This window comes from Salmo salar, chromosome 02 (assembly GCF_965601325.2).
Source record: "Salmo salar chromosome 02, fSalSal1, whole genome shotgun sequence".
NCBI classification, from domain to species: domain Eukaryota; kingdom Metazoa; phylum Chordata; class Actinopteri; order Salmoniformes; family Salmonidae; genus Salmo; species Salmo salar.
In genome coordinates this window covers 99,337,501-99,358,287 of record NC_138292.1, presented here as the reverse complement: position 1 = coordinate 99,358,287, position 20,787 = coordinate 99,337,501, and the positions used below count along the sequence as shown (strand labels likewise).

Below are 20,787 nucleotides of genomic sequence, written 5' to 3'. Positions count from 1 at the left end.
GCAGTGTGTGTGTGTGTGTGTGTGTGTGTGTGTGTGTGTGTGTGTGTGTGTGTGTGTGTGTGTGTGTGTGTGTGTGTGTGTGTGTGTGTGTGTGTGTGTGTGTGTGTGTGTGTGTGTGTGTGTGTGTGTGTGTGTGTGTGTGTGTGTGTGTGTGTGTGTGTGTGTGTGTGTGTGTGTGTGTGTGTGTGTGAACTGAGCTACCTATACTACTCCTGTGAAATGTGACACTTTGTGATTGGCCAGTTAAGGTTGGGTTTCGGCTTCTGATTGGTCGATAGTGAGACCAGTAGAATTCTCACACACACACACTCACCTGATGTGCTCGTCGGAGGAGACTCTGTTATCAGTTGTGTGTGGTGGTCAGACAGAACAGAGTGTGGAGAGACAGGAGAGACAGCAGAGACAGGAGAGACAGCAGAGACAGGAGAGACAGCAGAGACAGGAGAGATAGCATAGTGTGGAGAGACAGGAGGGACAGGAGAGACAGGAGAGACAGCATAGTGGGGAGAGACAGGATAGTGTGGAGAGACAGCATAGTGTGGAGAGACAGCATAGTGTGGAGAGACAGCATAGTGTGGAGAGACAGGAGAGTGTGGAGAGACAGCATAGTGTGTGACCAGTGGCGAGGACAGTTTGCGACGAGGGGTTTTTATTCTCCATCAACATCGTCGCCATGCGGTTCTGTGTGGTTCTAGCAGCCGTGGTTCTGGTTCTCCGCGTGTCCTGGACACAGACGGCGGAGGACACCAGCCCAGAACAGACCGACGCAGCGGAACAAGAGACGGACCTGGAGAAGAAAGAGAAAACCACTGAGATAGAAGAGGAGAAGAACGTGATGGTCCTGCACATTAATAACTTCCAAAGGGCCCTGAGTGAAAACAAGTTCCTGCTGGTTGAGTTCTGTGAGTAGAAACACATAGTGGAGGTTAAGGTTAGGGTTAGGGTTGGGGTCGGGGTTAGGGGTTAGGGTTTAGGGATAAGGTTAGGGGTTAGGGGTTAGGGGTTAGGGTTAGGGGTTAGGGTTAGGGGTTAGGGTTAAGGTTAGGGTTAGGGGTTAGGGTTAGGGGTTAGGGTTTAGGGTTTAGGGTTAGGGGTTAGGGTTAGGGTTAGGGGTTAGGGGTTAGGGTTAGGGGTTAGGGGTTAAGGTTAAGGTTAGGGTTAGGGGTTAGGGTTAGGGGTTAGGGTTTAGGGTTAGGGGTTAGGGGTAAGAGTTAGGGTTAGGGTTAGGGGTTAGGGGTTAGGGTTAGGGGTTAGGGTTAGGGGTTAGGGGTTAGGGGTTAAGGGTTAGGGGTTAGGGGTTAAGGGTTAGGGGTTAGGGTCAGGCAACAGTGTATAATTAAAGGTAATTTACTGTCAGCCAGTTAGTTGTAAATTGCTGGAGAATAAGGTACCATATGTTATCATAAATTCCGACATTTTTGGTTTAACAGTACATTACTGTAAAGTGTAGTAATATATAATATAATTAATAACAGTATATTGATAATATTACAGTAAACGTATACAATAACAATATTAATGTGTTTTATATATTTTAAATGGTTAGTCACCTAGTAATCTTGGGTTAGGGTTAGGGTTAGGGTTAGTCACCTAGTCATCTTGGGTTAGGGTTAGTCACCTAGTCATCTTGGGTTAGGGTTAGTAACCTAGTCATCTTGGGTTAGGGTTAGTCACCTAGTCATCTTGGGTTAGGGTTAGTCACCTAGTCATCTTGGGTTAGGGTTAGGGTTAGTCACCTAGTCATCTTGGGTTAGGGTTAGGGTTAGTCACCTAGTCATCTTGGGTTAGGGTTAGTCACCTAGTCATCTTGGGTTAGGGTTAGGGTTAGTTACCTAGTCATCTTGGGTTAGGGTTAGGGTTAGTCACCTAGTCATCTTGGGTTAGGGTTAGTAACCTAGTCATCTTGGGTTAGGGTTAGTCACCTAGTCATCTTGGGTTAGGGTTAGGGTTAGTTACCTAGTCATCTTGGGTTAGGGTTAGGGTTAGTCACCTAGTCATCTTGGGTTAGGGTTAGTAACCTAGTTATCTTGGGTTAGGGATAGGGGTTAGGGTTGGTCACCTAGTCATCCTAGCCAGTTGTACAATTCATTCGAAACTTTCTCTTCTTTAACTCCCTGACCTTAACCCTCGTCATCACTAAGGACCCTTATCAGCTGAATGTGCACATGTTGTCTCCAACTGCAGCACATGCCAATTCTCCCAGGGCTATATCTACCTGAGGTTAAGGTTAGGAGGAGTTACCATGGCTATCTCTACCTGAGGTTAAGGTTAGGAGGAGTTACCATGGCTACCAGGGCTATCTCTACCTGAGGGTTAAGGTTAGGAGGCATTACCATGGCTACCAGGGCTATCTCTACCTGAGGTTAAGGTCAGGAGGAGTTACCATGGCTATCAGGTTAACCTCAACTGGCACTGGATCTGATCTGGCATATTTGCATTTTATCACTAACCTGTGGTGTGTGTGTGTGTGTGTGTGTGTGTGTGTGTGTGTGTGTGTGTGTGTGTGTGTGTGTGTGTGTGTGTGTGTGTGTGTGTGTGTGTGTGTAGATGCTCCGTGGTGTGGTCACTGTCGTCAGTTAGAGCCGGTGTACGCGGAGGCAGCGAGGGTGTTGAAGGGAGAGAGAGAGGAGGAGAGAGGAGAGGAGGAGGGATTCGGTCTGGCTAAAGTGGACGCTGTCGAGGAGAATCAACTGGCCGAAGAGTTCGATGTCGGAAGTTTCCCGACCATCAAACTGTTCACCGACGGAGACAGAAACAACCCCGTCGACTTCACTGGTAACAACCTCTAACCCCTGACCTCTGATCTCTGATCCTACTGACCCTACTGACCCTAAACCTAACCCTAACCTTCGACCCGTGTGTGTTTTAGGGAAGAGGACAGTGCAGGGTATTGTTCAGTGGATGAAGAGGCGTTCAGGTCCCGTTGCCGTGGCGTTAGAGACTACTGACGCCGCTGCAGAACACATCAACCTTCACAACGTGACAGTGCTGGGGTTCTTCACCGTGAGTTACCCTGACCTCTGATCCCTGACTGTCTGTCTGTCTGTCTGTCTGTCTGTCTGTCTGTCTGTCTGTCTGTCTGTCTGTCTGTCTGTCTGTCTGTCTGTCTGTCTGTCTGTCTGTCTGTCTGTCTGTCTAGAGCATATATTGTCTGTACAGCAGTCTGAACATTAGACTAGAGATTGGTAGCCCTGGTAACTCCACCTAACCTTAAAAACAGGTAGAATACTCCAAGCCAGGTAACAGGTAGAATATTCCAAGGCAGGTAACAGGTAGAATACTCCAAGGCAGGTAACAGGTAGAATACTCCAAGCCAGGTAACAGGTAGAATACTCCAAGGCAGGTAACAGGTAGAATACTCCAAGGCAGGTAACAGGTAGAATACTCCAAGCCAGGTAACAGGTAGGATACTCCAAGGCAGGTAACAGGTAGAATACTCCAAGGCAGGTAACAGGTAGAATACTCCAAGCCAGGTAACAGGTAGAATACTCCAAGGCAGGTAACAGGTAGAATACTCCAAGGCAGGTAACAGGTAGAATACTCCAAGGCAGACAAACAGGTAGAATACTCCAAGGCAGACAAACAGGTATAATACTCCAAGGCAGGTAACAGGTAGAATACTCCAAGGCAGACAAACAGGTAGAATACTCCAAGGCAGACAAACAGGTAGAATACTCCAAGGCAGACAAACAGGTCGAATACTCCAAGGCAGACAAACAGGTAGAATACCCCAAGGCAGCCAAACAGGTAGAATACTCCAAGGCAGACAAACAGGTAGAATACTCCAAGGCAGACAAACTTGGTAGAATACTCCAAGCCAGGTAACAGGTAGAATACTCCAAGCAGATTGAAACTGGCAGGGAAACGCTCAGCACCTGACAGACCAATCGCAGACAAAAGTGTCAAGAAGAACAGTTAAAGCAGATTGTGCGTGTAGCGAAACGCTTGTGTTTCTAGCTCCAACAGTGCAGTAATATCTAACAAGTAATATCTAACAATACAACAATACAGACAGTAAACACAAATCTAAGTAAAGGAATGGAATTAACAATATATAAATATATGGACGAGCAATGTCAGAGCGGCATAGACTAATATACAGTAGGATAGAATACAGTATATATATATATATATATATATATATATATAGATGAGTAATACATAGACTAAGATACAGTAGAATAGAATACAATATATACATATGAGATGAGTAATGCAGTAGTATAGAATACAGTATATGCATATGAGATGAGTTATACATAGACTAAGATACAGTAGAATAGGATAGAATACAGTATATACATATGAGATGAGTAATACATAGACTAAGATACAGTAGAATAGTATAGAATACAGTATATACATATGAGATGAGTAATACATAGACAGATACAGTAGAATAGTATAGAATACAGTATATACATATGAGATGAGTAATACATAGACTAAGATACAGTAGAATAGTATAGAATACAGTATATACATATGAGATGAGTAATACATAGAATAAGATACAGTAGAATAGTATAGAATACAGTATATACATATGAGATGAGTAATACATAGACTAAGATACAGTAGAATAGGATAGAATACAGTATATACATATGAGATGAGTAATGCAGTAGAATAGTATAGAATACAGTATATACATATGAGATGAGCAATGAACAAGTTCTCATTTACAACTGCCACCTGGCCACGATAAAGCAAAAATGGCAGGGTAGCCTAGTGGTTAGACTGTAGGACTAGTAACCAAAAGGTTGCAAGATCGAATCCCCGAGCTGACAAGGTAAAAATCTGTTGTTCTGCCCCTGAACAAGGCAGTTAACCTACTGTTCCCTGGTAGGCCGTCATTGTAAAATAAGAATTTGTTCTTAACTGACTTGCCTAGTTAAATAAAGGTAAATTAAAAAAACTACAAAACAGTTTCACATAAACAAACATAGTCAATAGAAACAGAGAAATCAGTGAAGATTAGGGAGTCTATATATATATACACTATATTAAAGCTAGTGAGGGAGATAAGAGTCTCCAGCTTCAGTGATTTTTGCAGTTCGTTCCAGTCATTGGCAGCAGAGAACTGGAAGGAAAGGCGGCCAAAGGAGGAATTGGCTTTGGGGGTGACCAGAGAGATATACCTGCTGGAGCTCATGCTACGGGTGGGTGCTGCTATGGTGACCAGTGAGCTGAGATAAGGCGGGGCTGCTATGGTGACCAGTGAGCTGAGATAAGGCGGGGCTTTACCTAGCAAAGACTTATAGATGACCTGGAGCCAGTGGGTTTGGCGACGAATATGAAAAGAGGGCCGGCCAACGAGAGCATACAGGTCACAGTGGTGGGTAGTATATGGGGCTTTGGTGACAAAATGGATGGCACTGTGATAGACTGAATCCAATTTGCTGAGTAGAGTGTTGGAGGCTATTTTGTAAATGACAAGGGCAGTTAATTTGCCCCCGGTGATACGTTGGGCAGACCGCACGATCCTCTAGAGAACCCTGCCATTGCGGGAAGTGCAGTTGCCATACCAGGCGGTGATACAGCCCGTTAATAATGCTCTCAATTGTGCATTTGTAGAAGTTTGTGAGGGTTTTAGGTGCCAACTTGACACAACTCTGGGAAGCATTGGAATCAACAAATGTTAGTGTATTGCATCGTAACAAATCGCATCGATTTTCATCTCTAATCTAACCGAATCTCACCAATTTGTTTGAAACTAAAACGTATTGTTCCTGTATCATATCAGAGCCCATGTATCTAGGTACTTATCGAATCGTCTTGAAAGAGAAAGATGCACGTCTGTCTGTCTGTCTGTCTGTCTGTCTGTCTGTCTGTCTGTCTGTCTGTCTGTCTGTCTGTCTGTCTGTCTGTCTGTCTGACCCTGGTGTCTGTCTGTCTGACCCTGGTGTCTGTCTGTCTGACATTGGAGTCTGTCTGTCTGACCCTGGACCTGGTGTCTGTCTGTCTGTCTGTCTGTCTGTCTGTCTGTCTGTCTGTCTGTCTGTCTGTCTGTCTGTCTGTCTGTCTGTCTGTCTGTCTGTCTGTCTGTCTGTCTGTCTATTGATCGATCTATCTATCGATTTGATCTGATCTGATCTGTCCACCAGAGTCTGGAGAGTGAGGAGGCCAAGGTGTTCTATAGTGTTGCCATGGAGATGGTTGACATGGAGTTCGGGGTGACAACCAGTCCAGAGGTCTTCCAGAAATATGAAATAGAGAACAACAGAGTGGTGCTGTTCAAGAAGGTGAGGAGCTCTGACCTCTAACCCCTGACCTCTAGCCCCTGACCTCTAGCCCCTGACCTCTAGTCCCTGACCTCTAGCCCCTGACCTCTAGCCCCTGACCTCTAGCCCTGACCTCTAGCCCCTGACCTCTAGCCCCTGACCTCTAACCCCTGACCTCTAGCCCCTGACCTCTAACCCCTGACCTCTAGCCCCTGACCTCTAGTCCCTGACCTCTAGCCCCTGACCTCTAAACCCCTGACCTCTAACCCCTGACCTCTAACCCCTGACCTCTAGCCCCTGACCTCTAGCCCCTGACCTCTAGTCCCTGACCTCCAGCCCCTGACCTCTAGCCCCTGACCTCTAGCCCTGACCTCTAACCCCAGACCTCTAACCCCTGACCTCTAGCCCCTGACCTCTGACCTCTAGCCCCTGACCTCTATCCCTTGACCTCTAGCCCATGACCTTTAGCCCCTGACCTCTAGCCCCTGACCTCTTGCCCCTGACCTCTAGCCCCTGACCTCTAGCCCCTGACCTCTAGCCCCTGATCTCTAGCCCCTGACCTCTATCCCCTGACCTCTAGCCCCTGACCTCTAACCCCTGACCTCTAACCCCTGACCTCTAACGTGTGTGTGTGTGTGGTGTGTGTGTGGTGTGGTGTGGTGTGGTGTGTGTGTGTGTGTGTGTGTGTGTGTGTGTGTGTTAGTTTGACGAGGGCAGGGTAGACCTGTCTGTGTCTGAGGAGGTGAAGGTGGGTGAAGAGGAGCTGACTGTCTTCATCAGGACCAACAGTCTGGAGCTGGTCATAGAGTTCAACGAGCAGGTACACACACACACACACACACACACACACACACACACACACACACACACACACACACACACACACACACACACACACACACACACACACACACACACACACACACACACACACACACACACACACCACACACACACACACCACACACACACACACACACACAGCCTATTGAGTGTGTTGTGTCTGTCTGTCCTGCAGAATGCGGATAAGATCTTTGGTTCGAAGATTCACAGTCACAGCCTCCTCTTCATTAACTCTACAGTGCAGGAGCAGAAGAACCTTCTGCCTGAATACAGGACCGCGGCCAAGGACTTCAAGGGCAAGGTATTATACTGTACACAACTATATAAATACTACTACTATACTACAGTACAGGAGCAGAAGAACCTTCTGCCTGAATACAGGACCGCAGCCAAGGACTTCAAGGGAAAGGTATTATACTGTACAGAACTATATAAATACTACTACTATTACGTTCGTCTGAAAGATGAGACCAAGGTGCAGCGTGGCAGGGGAACATTTCCCACAAAAACCCAGTGGGAAAAGGCTGCCTAAATATGATCTCCAATCAGAGACAACTAAAGACAGCTGTCTCTGATTGGGAACCATATCAGGCCAACATAGAAATAAAAAAAACATAGATATACATAATCTAGAATACCCACCCAAATCACACCCTGACCTAACCAAATAGAGAAATAAAAAGGCTCTCTACGGTCAGGGCGTGACAGTACCCCCTCCCAAAAGGTGCGGACTCCGGCCACAAAACCTGACTCAATAGGGGAGGGTCCGGGTGGGCATCTAGCCTCGGTGCCGGCTCCGGTGCGGGACGTAGACCCCGCTCTGCTCGCGGATGTGCCATCCTCGGTGGCGGCTCTCTTTCGGGGGTCGTTGTCAAAAGCTCCGGACAGTGAATCGTCGCCGGAGGACCCGGACAGTGGATAGTCGCCGGAGGTCCCGGACCGTGGATCGTCGCCGGAGGACCCGGACCGTGGATCGTCGCGGGAGGACCCGGACCGTGGATTGGACCGTCTCTAGAAAAATAATTTAAACCAGTTGAGGTCACCGCATGTGTGGGAGGTGGAACTAAAGGGTTAATATTGAGCAGGGCTAGAGTCTCTACAGTGAAATAAGACAATAATTACTAACCAAAAACAGCGATGAACAAGGCATATTGACATTAGGGAGAGGCATGCGTAGTCGGGTGATCATAGGCGTCCAGTGAGTGGCTTGGCGGGCTGGAGACACGGCGATTCAGGCAGCTAGCGGGCCGGGGCTAGCAAGCTAGTAGAAGGGCCGTTGAGGGACGTTGCGACGGAAGAAGTAAGTTGTACCCCCCTTCGTGCTGTTACGTCGGCAGACCAGTCGTTGTGGATCAGTAGGGCTCCGTGTGGTAAAAGGGTCCTGGCCAATTGGCAAAATAGGTATAGTGGCCAAAGAATTTGGCCGATGGTTCTCTTAAGCTAACAGTCTGATATGCTCTAGACAGCTAACGGGCCGCAGCTAGCAGGCTAGCAGATGGGCATTCAGGGGATGTCGCGACGGAGGAGCCAGTTGATAAAAAAACCCTCGGGCGAATTACGTCGGTAGTCCAGTCGTGATGGGTCGGCGGAGGTCCAGGCCAATTGGCAAAATAGGTATTGTAGCCCAAGGAGTGGCTGATGGACCTCTTCGGCTAGCCGGGAGATGGGCCTAGCAAAGGCTAGCTCCAGGCTAATTGGTTCTTGCTTCGGGACAGAGACGTTAGCCAGGAGTAGCCACCCGGACAGCAGCTAGCTAGCTGCGCTGATCCCGGTGAAAAGGTTCAGAGCTTGCTGTAGGAATCCGGAGATGTGGAGAAAAATAATTCCGATTTGCTCTGGTTTGAGTGCTGACTGGCGAGAGTTGTCCAGGCTAAAGGTAGCTGATGACCGCTAGCAATGGCTAGCTGACTACTAGCTAGTAGCTAGTTAGCTGGCTAGCTTCTGTTGGGGGTTCCGGTTCTGACGTAAAGAAAATAGCAGATCAATACCACATTGGGTGAGGTGGACTGCAGGAGACTATGTTTAAAAAAAATATATACAAATATACTGTATATACTACTACTACACACTACTATAAACAGTATAATACTACTACTTCACACTACTATATACAGTATACTACTACTACTATATACAGTATACTACTACTACACACTACTATATACAGTATACTACTACTACTATATACAGTATACTACACACTACTATATACAGTATACTACTACTACTATATACAGTATACTACTACTACTATATACAGTATACTACTACTACTATATACAGTATACTACACACTACTATATACAGTATACTACTACTACTATATACAGTATACTACTACTACACACTACTATATACAGTATACTACTACTACACACTACTATATACAGTATACTACTACTACACACTACTATATACAGTATACTACTACTACACACTACTATATACAGTATACTACTACTACACACTACTATATACAGTACATTGTTCAGCAGCAGATTGTCATGGTTTTTCAAGGTTTTCCTTGGTATGGGCATTGACAAGTGTGTGTGTGTGTGTGTGTGTGTGTGTGTGGTGTGTGGTGTGTGGTGTGTGTGGTGTGTGTGTGTGTGTGTGGTGTGTGTGTGTGTGTGTGTGTGTGTGTGTGTGTGTGTGTGTGTGTGTGTGTGTGTGTAGGTATTGTTCATCATTATAGATGTAACGGGACCAGTCAGTCATGTCCTGAAGTACTTCGGTCTTTCCGAGGGCGACGCCCCCGCTGTACGCATCATCAACACCGACACCACCAAGAAGTTCGCTCTGATTGGACAGATAACGGCCGCGACGCTCCAAACGTTCTGTCAGGGAGTTCTGGACGGAAACGTGAAGGTATACAACCACCCGACCAATCACATCACTCCTACTGCTAGACTTAGCCAATCACATCACTCCTACTACTAGACTTAGCCAATCACATCACTCCTACTACTAGACTTTACCAATCACATCACTCCTACTAGTAGACTTAGCCAATCACATCACTCCTACTGCTAGACTTAGCCAATCACATCACTCCTACTACTAGACTTAGCCAATCACATCACTGCTACTACTAGACTTAGCCAATCACATCACTCCTACTACTAGACTTAGCCAATCACATCACTCCTACTACTAGACTTAGCCAATCACATCACTCCTACTACTAGAGCTAGCCAATCACATCACTCCTACTCCTAGAGCTAGCCAATCACATTACTCCCACCACTATAGCCAGCCAATCACATTACTCCCACCACTATAGCCAGCCAATCACATTACTCCCACCACTATAGCCAGCCAATCACATTACTCCCACCACTATAGCCAGCCAATCACATTACTCCCACCACTATAGCCAGCCAACACAGTTCACACCCCTACAGGCACACAGGGGTTAGAGGTTAGAGGACAGGATTAGGGTCTAACTTGTTGTTATGGTTCCAGGCCCACTTTCTCAGTGAGGATGTACCTGAGGACTGAGATAAAGGGTTAGGGGTTAAAGGTCAGGGGTTAGAGTGTAGAGGTTAGAGTATAACAGTGTGTTGTGGTTACAGTCTCACCTGCTGAGCGAGGAGGTACCAGAGGACTGGGATAAAGGGTTAGGGGTTAAAGGTCAGGGGTTAGAGGTGTAGAGGTTAGAGTATAACAGTGTGTTGTGGTTACAGTCTCACCTGCTGAGCGAGGAGGTACCAGAGGACTGGGATAAAGGGTTAGGGGTTAAAGGTCAGGGGTTAGAGTGTAGAGGTTAGAGTATAACAGTGTGTTGTGATTACAGTCTCATCTGCTGAGCGAGGAGGTACCAGAGGACTGGGATAAAGGACCCGTTAAAGTTCTGGTCGGGAAGAACTTTGAGGCTGTCGCCCTAGAGAACAACAAGAACGTCTTCGTAGAGTTCTGTAAGTCAACTCTTCCTCCCGTATCAATCATCAGCAGTTCGATTTTCAAGGCGTGGCGTAATTCATCCTCTCTGTACTACAGGTAACTGCTAAAATAAAGGAAAAACACGCAAGTAAGTGATGGATACAAAGTATATTGAAAGCAGGTGCTTCCACACAGGTGTGGTTCCTGAGTTAATTAAGCAATTAACATCCCATCATGCTTAGGGTCACGTATAAGAATGCTGGGCGGGCCGTTATTTTTTGGGCCACCATGGCTCTGCTCCCATAGGATGACAACGCCCCCCTATCCACAGGGTATGAATGGTCAATGAACGATGTAAACCATATGCCATGGCCGTCTCAAGTCACCAGAGCTCAACCCAGTTAAACGCTTTACGGGATGATTCTGGAAGGGCCTGAGTCGGTGTTTTCCAACATCAACCTTAAAAAACTATTTCTGGTGGAAGAATGGCGTCACATCCCTCTCTGACAGAGTTCCCAGACACTTCTAGAATCTACGCCGAGGTGTTTGGCTGGTCGTGGTGACCTTGTTAAGACGAGGTGTTCGGCTGGTCGTGGTGACCCAACGCCATATTAAGACACCAGCTTGGTGCTTTCTCTACTTAGACAGTTTCCTGTCGCTAGTAGCTAGCTAAGTGTAAGTTGAGCTAGCTAGCTAACGTTAGCTAAAGCTAGTGTGTGTGTGTGTGTGTGTCTGTGTCTGTGTGTGTGTGTGTGTGTGTCTGTGTCTGTGTGTGTGTGTGTGTCTGTGTGTGTGTGTGTGTCTGTGTCTGTGTCTGTGTGTGTGTGTGTGTGTGTGTGTCTGTGTGTGTGTGTGTGTGTGTGTCTGTGTGTGTGTGTGTGTGTCTGTGTCTGTGTGTGTGTGTGTGTCTGTGTCTGTGTGTGTGTGTGTGTGTGTGTGTGTGTGTGTGTGTGTGTGTGTGTGTGTCTGTGTGTGTGTGTGTGTCTGTGTGTGTGTGTGTGTCTGTGTCTGTGTGTGTGTGTGTGTGTGTGTGTCTGTCTGTGTCTGTGTCTGTGTCTGTGTGTGTGTGTCTGTGTGTCTGTGTGTGTGTGTGTCTGTGTGTGTGTGTGTGTGTGTGTGTGTGTGTGTGTAGATGCCCCATGGTGTGGTCACTGTAAGGAACTGGCTCCAGTCTGGGAGAAGCTGGCAGAGAAGTATGCTGACCGGGATGACATCATCATTGCCAAGATGGATGCCACGACCAATGAGGTGGAGGGAGTGTCGGTGTCTGGATTCCCTACGCTACGGTACTACCCTGCTGGAGAAGACAGCAAGGTAACCTTTAACCCCTAACCTCTGACTCTAACCTTAACCTCTGACCCTAACCTTAACCTCTGACCCTAACCTTAACCTCTGACCCTAACCTTAACCTCTGACCCTAACCAAACGAGGTGGAGGGAGTGTCTGGGTTCCCTACGCTACGGTACTACCCTGCTGGAGAAGACAGCAAGGTAACCTTTAACCCCTAACCTCTGACTCTAACCTTAACCTCTGACCCTAACCTTAACCTCTGACCCTAACCTTAACCTCTGACCCTAACCTTAACCTCTGACCCTAACCAAACGAGGTGGAGGGAGTGTCTGGGTTCCCTACGCTACGGTACTACCCTGCTGGAGAAGACAGCAAGGTAACCTTTAACCCCTAACCTCTGACCCTAACCTTAACCTCTGACCCTAACCTTAACCTCTGACCCTAACCTTAACCTCTGACCCTAACCAAACGAGGTGGAGGGAGTGTCTGGGTTCCCTACGCTACGGTACTACCCTGCTGGAGAAGACAGCAAGGTAACCTTTAACCCCTAACCTCTGACCCTAACCTTAACCTCTGACCCTAACCTTAACCTCTGACCCTAACCTTAACCTCTGACCCTAACCAAACGAGGTGGAGGGAGTGTCTGGTTTCCCTACACTACGGTACTACCCTGCTGGAGAAGACAGCAAGGTAACCTTTAACCCCTAACCTCTGACTCTAACCTTAACCTCTGACCCTAACATTAACCTCTGACCCTAACCTTAACCTCTGACCCTAACCTTAACCTCTGACCCTAACCTTAACCTTTAACCATTAACCTCTGATCCTGGAGGAAGTCACACACAATCTATCGGAAGGATAGAAAGACTACTCTGTCACACCTCTATCACAAACTACACCGTGTGTGTGTGTGTGTGTGTGTGTGTGTGTGTGTGTGTGTGTGTGTGTGTGTGTGTGTGTGTGTGTGTGTGTGTGTGTGTGTGTGTGTGTGTGTGTGTGTGTGTGTGTGTGTGTGTGTGTGTGTGTGGTGTGTGTGTGTGTGTGTGTGTGAGGTGGTAGAATACAGCGGGACCAGAGACTTGGAGACGTTTGCTATGTTCCTGGACAATGGAGGACAGCTTCCGAAGGCGGAAGAGGAGGAGGATGATGGTGATGAAGAGGAGGTGAAGGATGATGAAGAGGATGTGAAGGATGATGAAGAGGACGATGAAGAGGAGGTGAAGGATGATGAAGAGGATGTGAAGGATGATGAAGAGGCTGTGAAGGATGATGAAGAGGACGATGAAGAGGAGGTGAAGTTGAACTTACCCGACTAATTATACAAATCCCTCCCACTCTAAACTCTTCTGACCAATCCCCCTCTCACTCTTAATAATGCAAACCCCTCCCACTCCAGAGCTCTCTTGACCAATCCCCTCTCTCCTTCCTTCTGACAGGTCACCGATGAGTCATCGCCACCGCCAGCCAATGAGACGTCTAAAGACGAGCTGTAAAGTCAGAGGATCGAACCAATCAAAAGGAGTTTATTGGTTTCTATGGTTTCTCTTTCGGTTTAATAATAAAAGTGATTTGATTCTGAAGTCTGGAGTGGTGAGTCTTTATAGAGGAGAGGAGACGAGGAGACAAGGAGAGGAAACAAGGATAGACAACAAGGAGAGGAGATGACGAGAGGAAACAACTTTAGACTGTTGAGATGCACACAGAGACAGAGACACAGATAGAGAGACAGAGAGAGAGAGAGAGAGAGAGAGATAGAGACAGAGACAGACAGAGAGAGAGAGAGAGAGAGAGAGAGAGAGAGAGAGACAGAGAGAGACAGAGACAGAGACAGAGAGAGAGAGAGACAGAGAGACTGCTTGCCTTGATGGTTTAACGCCTCGTAATATCGCCGTTCTGCTCTCGCTGCTTCAATTTCCTCCTTTGGACGGCGATACTCCCCTGGGCCCTTGTCCAGTGTCCTGCTCCATTCAGAATTTCCTCCCAGGTCCAGTCCTCCTGACCACGCTGCTTGGTCGGTTGGTGGTGGGAGATTCTGTCACGGCTGTCTGAAGAATGGGACCAAAGTGCGGCGTGTGTATCGTTCCACATTTTATTATAACTGTGAAACTATGTAAGACATACAAATAAACTAATGGACAAAACAACAAATCGTGACGAAGAGGTGCAAGATACACTTACTCAAAATAATCTCCACACAAAACCTAGTGGGAAAAACAACAACTTAAATATGATCCCCAATTAGAGACAACGATGACCAGCTGCCTCTAATTGGAGATCATCCCCCCCCAAAAAACAACAACATAGAAATACAAAAACTAGAACCCCACATAGAAAAACATAAACTAGACAAAAACCCCAACATAGAAAAAAGAAACTAGAACCCCACATAGAAATACATAAACTAGACAAAACCCCAACATAGAAAAACGAAACTAGAAACCCACATAGAAATACAAAAACTAGAACCCCCACATAGAAATACATAAACTAGAACCCCACATAGAAATACAAAAACTAGAACCCCACATAGAAATACATAAACTAGACAAAACTCCCAACATAGAAAAAAGAAACTAGAACCCCAACATAGACATAAATAAACTAGACAAAACCCTCTGTTACGCCCTGACCTACTCTACCATAGAAAAATAAAAGCTTTCTATGGTCAGGACGTGACAGCTGTACAATGTGACTGGTTGTGATACAGGCTACAGTAGGACAGCAAGAACATTTCCACCCTAATTAACCCTCACTTTCTCTTAGAATAAAAACCTTTAGCATAACAACAGCTTCAGTCAGGAATACTGTAGTCCTGCACAATTTTCAGTTCTCTATGTAGGTTTATGTCGCTCCTTAGTGTAATAACAGCTTCAGTAAGAAAATACTGTAGTCCTGCACAATGATCAGTTTTCTATGTGGGTTTATGTCGCCCCTTAGTGTAATAACAGCTTCAGTAAGAAAATACTGTAGTCCTGCACAATGATCAGTTTTCTATGTAGGTTTTTGTCGCCCCTTAGTGTAATAACAGCTTCAGTCAGGAATACTGTAGTCATTTATCTATTTCACTTGCTTTGGCAATGTTAACATATGTTTCCCGTGCCAATAAAGCCCTTTGAATTTGAATTTAACAGAATTGATAGAGAGAGAGAGAGAGACAAAGAGAAAGACAGAGAGAGAGACAAAGAGAAAGACAGAGAGAGAGAGAGAGAGACAGAGACAAAGAGAAAGACAGAGAGAGAGAGAGACAGAGACAAAGACAGAGACAGAGACAGAGAGAGAGAGACAGAGAGAGAGACAGAGACAAAGAGAGAGAGACAAAGAGAGAGAGACAGAGAAAGAGAGACAGAGACAGAGAGAGAGAGAGAGAGAGAGACAGAGAGAGAGAGAGAGAGAGAGAGAGACAGAGAGACAGAGAGAGAGAGACAGAGAGAGAGAGAGACAGCGCGAGAGAGAGCAGACAGAGAGAGAGAGAGAGAGACAGAGAGAGAGAGAGAGACAGTGAGACAAAGAGAGAGAGACAGAGAGAGAGAGAGAGAGAGAGAGACAGAGAGAGAGAGACAGAGAGAGAGAGACAGAGAGAGAGAGAGAGAGACAGAGAGAGAGAGAGAGACAGTGAGACAAAGAGAGAGAGACAGAGAGAGAGAGAGAGAGAGAGAGAGAGAGACAGAGAGAGAGAGACAGAGAGAGACAGAGAGAGAGAGAGAGACAGAGAGAGAGAGACAGAGAGAGACAGAGAGAGAGAGAGAGAGAGAGAGACAGAGAGAGAGAGAGAGAAGTCATGCAGAAGAACAGCTCCTGACTTGTTATAACTTTTTGGTTGTTAAGAGCGAGATTAACACGACTAAATTAGCAAAAAATGTATAGGTAATCAAATTGTACAACTGAAGATCAACACAGGAGGAAAAGATTGACAGAGAGTGAGTTAAAAGACCAATCTTCATCGTGGTAGCTAGCCAAATTCAAATCTGTCAGCTAGCTTATCGTCTAGCTCTAACCGTTTACTGGTGGTAACCATAGCAACATGGCCACTGAGGCAGCGCTAGCAGCGACAGCAACGGCAGAGACTGAGAGATTTTCGCCGTTGTTTTTTGAATACCCAGCAGAAATCAAATCAGAGAAGGGAAGAATCAACTTTAAACACAGAATTCTGAGGGAGAACCCAGAAACTTTGTTCGCCGACTGCTCACAAAACGGGACTGTTACAAACCTGTTATTTTACACAGACCACACTACTGCCTGGCATACAGCTGTAACCAGGCATTTCAGCTATACCACGAAGAAAGGCATCTGCAAGGGAAGGCAAATCCACATTTTTGAGGACAGCGATAAGGACCAGGAAAACAGGTTTCTGACGGTAAACATGTATCAGAACGGCACTATCATGGTCCAGGGCAGTGAGGCTGCACTCAGCTCTGTTGTGCAGGACTTCCCCACTCTAAGGAAGATAGCAGAAAGCAAAAAAGAAAAGGACAGCACCCCGACCTCTCCCCTCACCTCAGGCACCCCAACAGCAGGACTATCCTCCCCCCTGCCTGCCTACAACCACCAGAGCCAAGACCACACTACTATCAGCCTGTTGAGAGACAGGCTGGCTGTGTTAGAGGTATGGGTTACTGAGCTGAAGGAGCAGCCCCCCAGCTACACCACCACCAGCCCAGACACAGAGCTTCTACAGGACCAGATCAACCAGTGCAGGACCCAGCTGAAGAACTCTGTCCAGGAGCTGAGAGAGAGCCTTACCACAGCTCTTGAGGAGGTAAAGGCCACCATGAGGAGAGAGCTAGTGCAGGTAAAGGAGGAGATGGCAAAGGAGTTGTCTGTCATCAAGAGGGTGCTACAGCACAGAGAACAGACTGTAGAGACTCCCAGAGAGAAGCTGCAGCCCCTCACCACCCCTAACAACCCCACTGACCCACCTTTACCCACAATCCCCCCCCATACCGACAACACTCTACCCACACCCCCAGTCAACAAAGAGGCCCAAATAGAGACCCCTACTACAGAGAGAAGCTCTCTGCCCCCCCCTGACACACCCCCACACCCCCCTCCATGTACACAGGCCCTGTGTACTCCAGCCCCAGACCGTAAACACACTAATCTGGCAAAACCCTCTGAGGTGGCCATCCTCATTGACTCAAATGGGAAATTCATCCAAGAAGATAAACTCTTCCCCCAACACAAGGTGTGCAAAATATGGTGCCCAAAAACACAGGATGCACTCCACATCCTGTCCCAGCCTGACTTTGGCACACCAGGCCACATTATTATTCACACCGGCACCAACAACCTGCGAGAGGAACAGGAGAGAGTAGGCAGCCTGGTCAACAGAGTAGCAGAGAGGGCCTCTGAGTTGTTCCCCAACTCCCACATCACCATCTCCACTCTGCTGCCCCGCAAAGACTTTCATCCCCGTACTATTCAGAAAGTCAACGCTGACATCACCAGAGGGTGTGGCCTACTCCCGAACGTACACGTTGCTCACCACCCAACAATCACCCCAGAGCATCTACACGACCACTCCCACCTGAGGAAGCAGACAGTAGGGATGTTTGCCAAGTCTCTAAAGGACGTGGCACTTGGTAGACAAACACCCCATGCTGTACTGGACAGAGGAGCACCCAGAGACCCCTACCAGACCACTGCACCACCAAGGAGCCCCAGGCCCCTTCAACGCCACACCAGACCCAGTGCACCCCACAGGCCCCACCCACCCCCAGAGCATCACCACTTCCATCGGCTTAGCCAGACCAGACCGGGCCCAGCCTATTATCCCGCACCAGACCACCACCCCTACCCGACCAGAGAGGAAGTCCCACGGCCCAGACCTGGCCCCCCTCCACCTCACAGGGCCCAACAGCAGGACCAGCGCAGCTACGCGGAGGTCGTCAGAGGACAGGAGAACCCTGTAGGATTAAGTGAGATTAAACAGCTCCTCCAATACATCTGCACTAAACTGCACTAAACACACACGGACGCATACACACACACACACACACACCTATTGTACTAGAATTTACTTGTTCAATGAATAGGAATATTTAACAGAATAACAGAATAAATGTTAGCTGATATCCTGTTTATCTCACTCTTAACAACGTATTAGTTAATAGTTACTGTGTTTCTGACTGCTATTCTTTCTTTTTGCAACATGAAATCACTATCAGTTAGCATGTGGAACATCCAGGGCCTAAACTCATCAACCTTTGGTCTGAAGAGTTTAGCACTGGAGTTCAACAAAAATCTTAAAGATGTTGATGTCATCATTCTGCAGGAGACATGGTGTAAGGCTGACGTTGTCACTCACTGTCCCACAGGCTACAGAGAGGTCATTGTGCCGTCACAGAAACACAGCTCTGTCAATAGAGGCAGAGACTCTGGAGGATTGATCATTTGGTACAAATCCGAACTACAAAATCTAATTGATCCCCTCAAAATTGGCAAATACCACATTTGGTTAAAACTAAAAAAAGAACTTGTACTGACAGAAAAAGATGTGTTCCTTTGTGCAATATATATCCCCCCCTCAGAATCCCCATATTACTCAGAGGAGATCTTCCCCACCCTTGAGGAAGAGACGTGCCATTTCCAGGCCCAGGGAAATGTGCTCATCTGTGGGGACACAAATGCGCGCACAGGAACACTACCTGATCTAACGAGCACACGAGGGGACAGCTTTATTACAGGCCATACTGTTTCTAACTGTCTTAATCTCCCCCATAGAAACAACAGTGACAGCACCGTCAACAAAAACGGAAGGGATCTTTTGCAGCTCTGTAGAAGCCTGGGTCTGTACTTTGTCAATGGTAGGTTACGGGGGGACTCTTTGGGGAGATTCACCTACTGCTCACCTCTTGGCCACAGTACAGTAGACTATATGATCACAGACATGGACCCTTTCTCTCTCAGCTCATTCACTGTCAAGCCACTAACACCTCTGTCTGATCACAGCCAAATTACGTTGTTCCTCAAAAGAACAGACATGGAAACAACCACACATTCACAGCCCAGTAAGCTGTACAACATCAGAAATTCATACAGATGGGCCCAAAACAGCACAGAAGAATACCAGAAAGCAACCTGGAACCAAAATATCCAAACACTCTTAGATAACTTTCTGGATACCACATTCACTCACAGTAAAGAAGGCATCAATCTAGCAGTACGAAACATCAACTATATATTCAGGCAAACGGCAAAAGAAGCACAATTGAAATTGATAAAAAACAAAACTAAAAAAATCGCAGATGACAACTGGTTTGATGCAGATTGTAAAATTATAAGGAAAAACCTTAGAACACTATCCAACCAAAAGCACAGAGACCCAAATAATGGTGAACTACGCCTTCATTACTGTGAGACTTTAAAACTCTATAAACGTACACTCAGAACCAAAAAAGCACAGTACAACAGCAAGCAGCTGACACTAATTGAGGAGTCCATAAACACAAACAACTTTTGGCAAAATTGGAAAAAACTAAAAAAATCTAAACAAGAGGAATTAGCGATACAAAATGGTGACGTATGGACGACCCATTTCAAAACACTCTACAACACCGTTCAAATTGACACAAACGCAGAACAACGCCAAATCCATGAGAAGTTGAATGGATTAGAAAAAGCTATAAAGGACAATCAAAACCCATTGGACTCCCCAATTACTGACCAGGAGCTCTATAAGAAACTTCAGGCCCTCAGATTTAAAAAAGCATGCGGACCTGATGGCATCCTAAATGAGATGCTCAAACTCACTAGTGCAAAATTTCAATTGGCTATATTAAAACTGTTTAATTTGATCCTGAGTGTAGGTTATTTCCCTGACATCTGGAATCAAGGACTCATAACCCCAATCTTTAAGAACGGAGACAAATTTGACCCTAACAATTACAGAGGCATTTGTGTGAACAGTAACCTGGGGAAGGTTTTCTGTAGTATCATCAATGTAAGAGTTCTAAACTTCCTTAATAAGCACAATGTCTTGAGTAAAAGCCAAATTGGATTTATACCAAAACATCGCACAACTGATCATATTTACACCTTACACACCCTGATAGATAAACATGTCCACCAAAATAATACCAAAATATACGCTTGCTTTATCGACTTCCAAAAAGCATTTGATTCTATTTGGCATACAGGACTGTTCTACAAAGTTATTGAAAGTGGTGTAGGGGGAAAAACATATGACATAATTAAATCAATGTATACTGGCAATACGTGCAGCATTAAAATTGGTAAGAAAAGAACAGAATTCTTTAACCAGGGGCGGGGCCTTCGTCAGGGTTGCAATCTGAGCCCTGCACTATTCAATATTTACATTAACGAATTGGCCACTATTCTAGAAAAATCCTCAGCCCCTGGTGTTAGTCTCCACAATTCAGAAGTTAAATGCCTACTCTTCGCAGATGACCTATGCCTGATGTCACCCACAGCACCTGGCCTACAGCAGAGCCTGGACCTGCTAGAGCAGTACTGCCAGACCTGGGCCCTGGCAGTAAACCCCAAAAAGACTAAAATAATGATTTTCCAGAGAAGATCCAGATCTCAGGGA

The 20,787-nt window shown here is 46.4% G+C and overlaps 1 protein-coding gene across 1 annotated transcript; it reads left to right on the top strand.

Moving 5' to 3' along the window:
• The first annotated feature begins 334 nt into the window (after positions 1 to 334).
• On the top strand, positions 335 to 13,819 carry pdia2 (protein disulfide isomerase family A, member 2). The gene is made up of 11 exons (XM_045712543.2): positions 335 to 902; positions 2,548 to 2,775; positions 2,870 to 3,003; positions 6,108 to 6,245; positions 6,928 to 7,044; positions 7,243 to 7,368; positions 9,744 to 9,935; positions 10,864 to 10,984; positions 12,082 to 12,263; positions 13,292 to 13,531; positions 13,676 to 13,819. The coding sequence occupies exons 1-11, from the start codon at positions 674 to 676 to the stop codon at positions 13,730 to 13,732; spliced, it is 1,764 nt and encodes a 587-aa protein (XP_045568499.1). The 5' UTR covers positions 335 to 673; the 3' UTR covers positions 13,733 to 13,819.
• Positions 13,820 to 20,787: the final 6,968 nt, after the last annotated feature.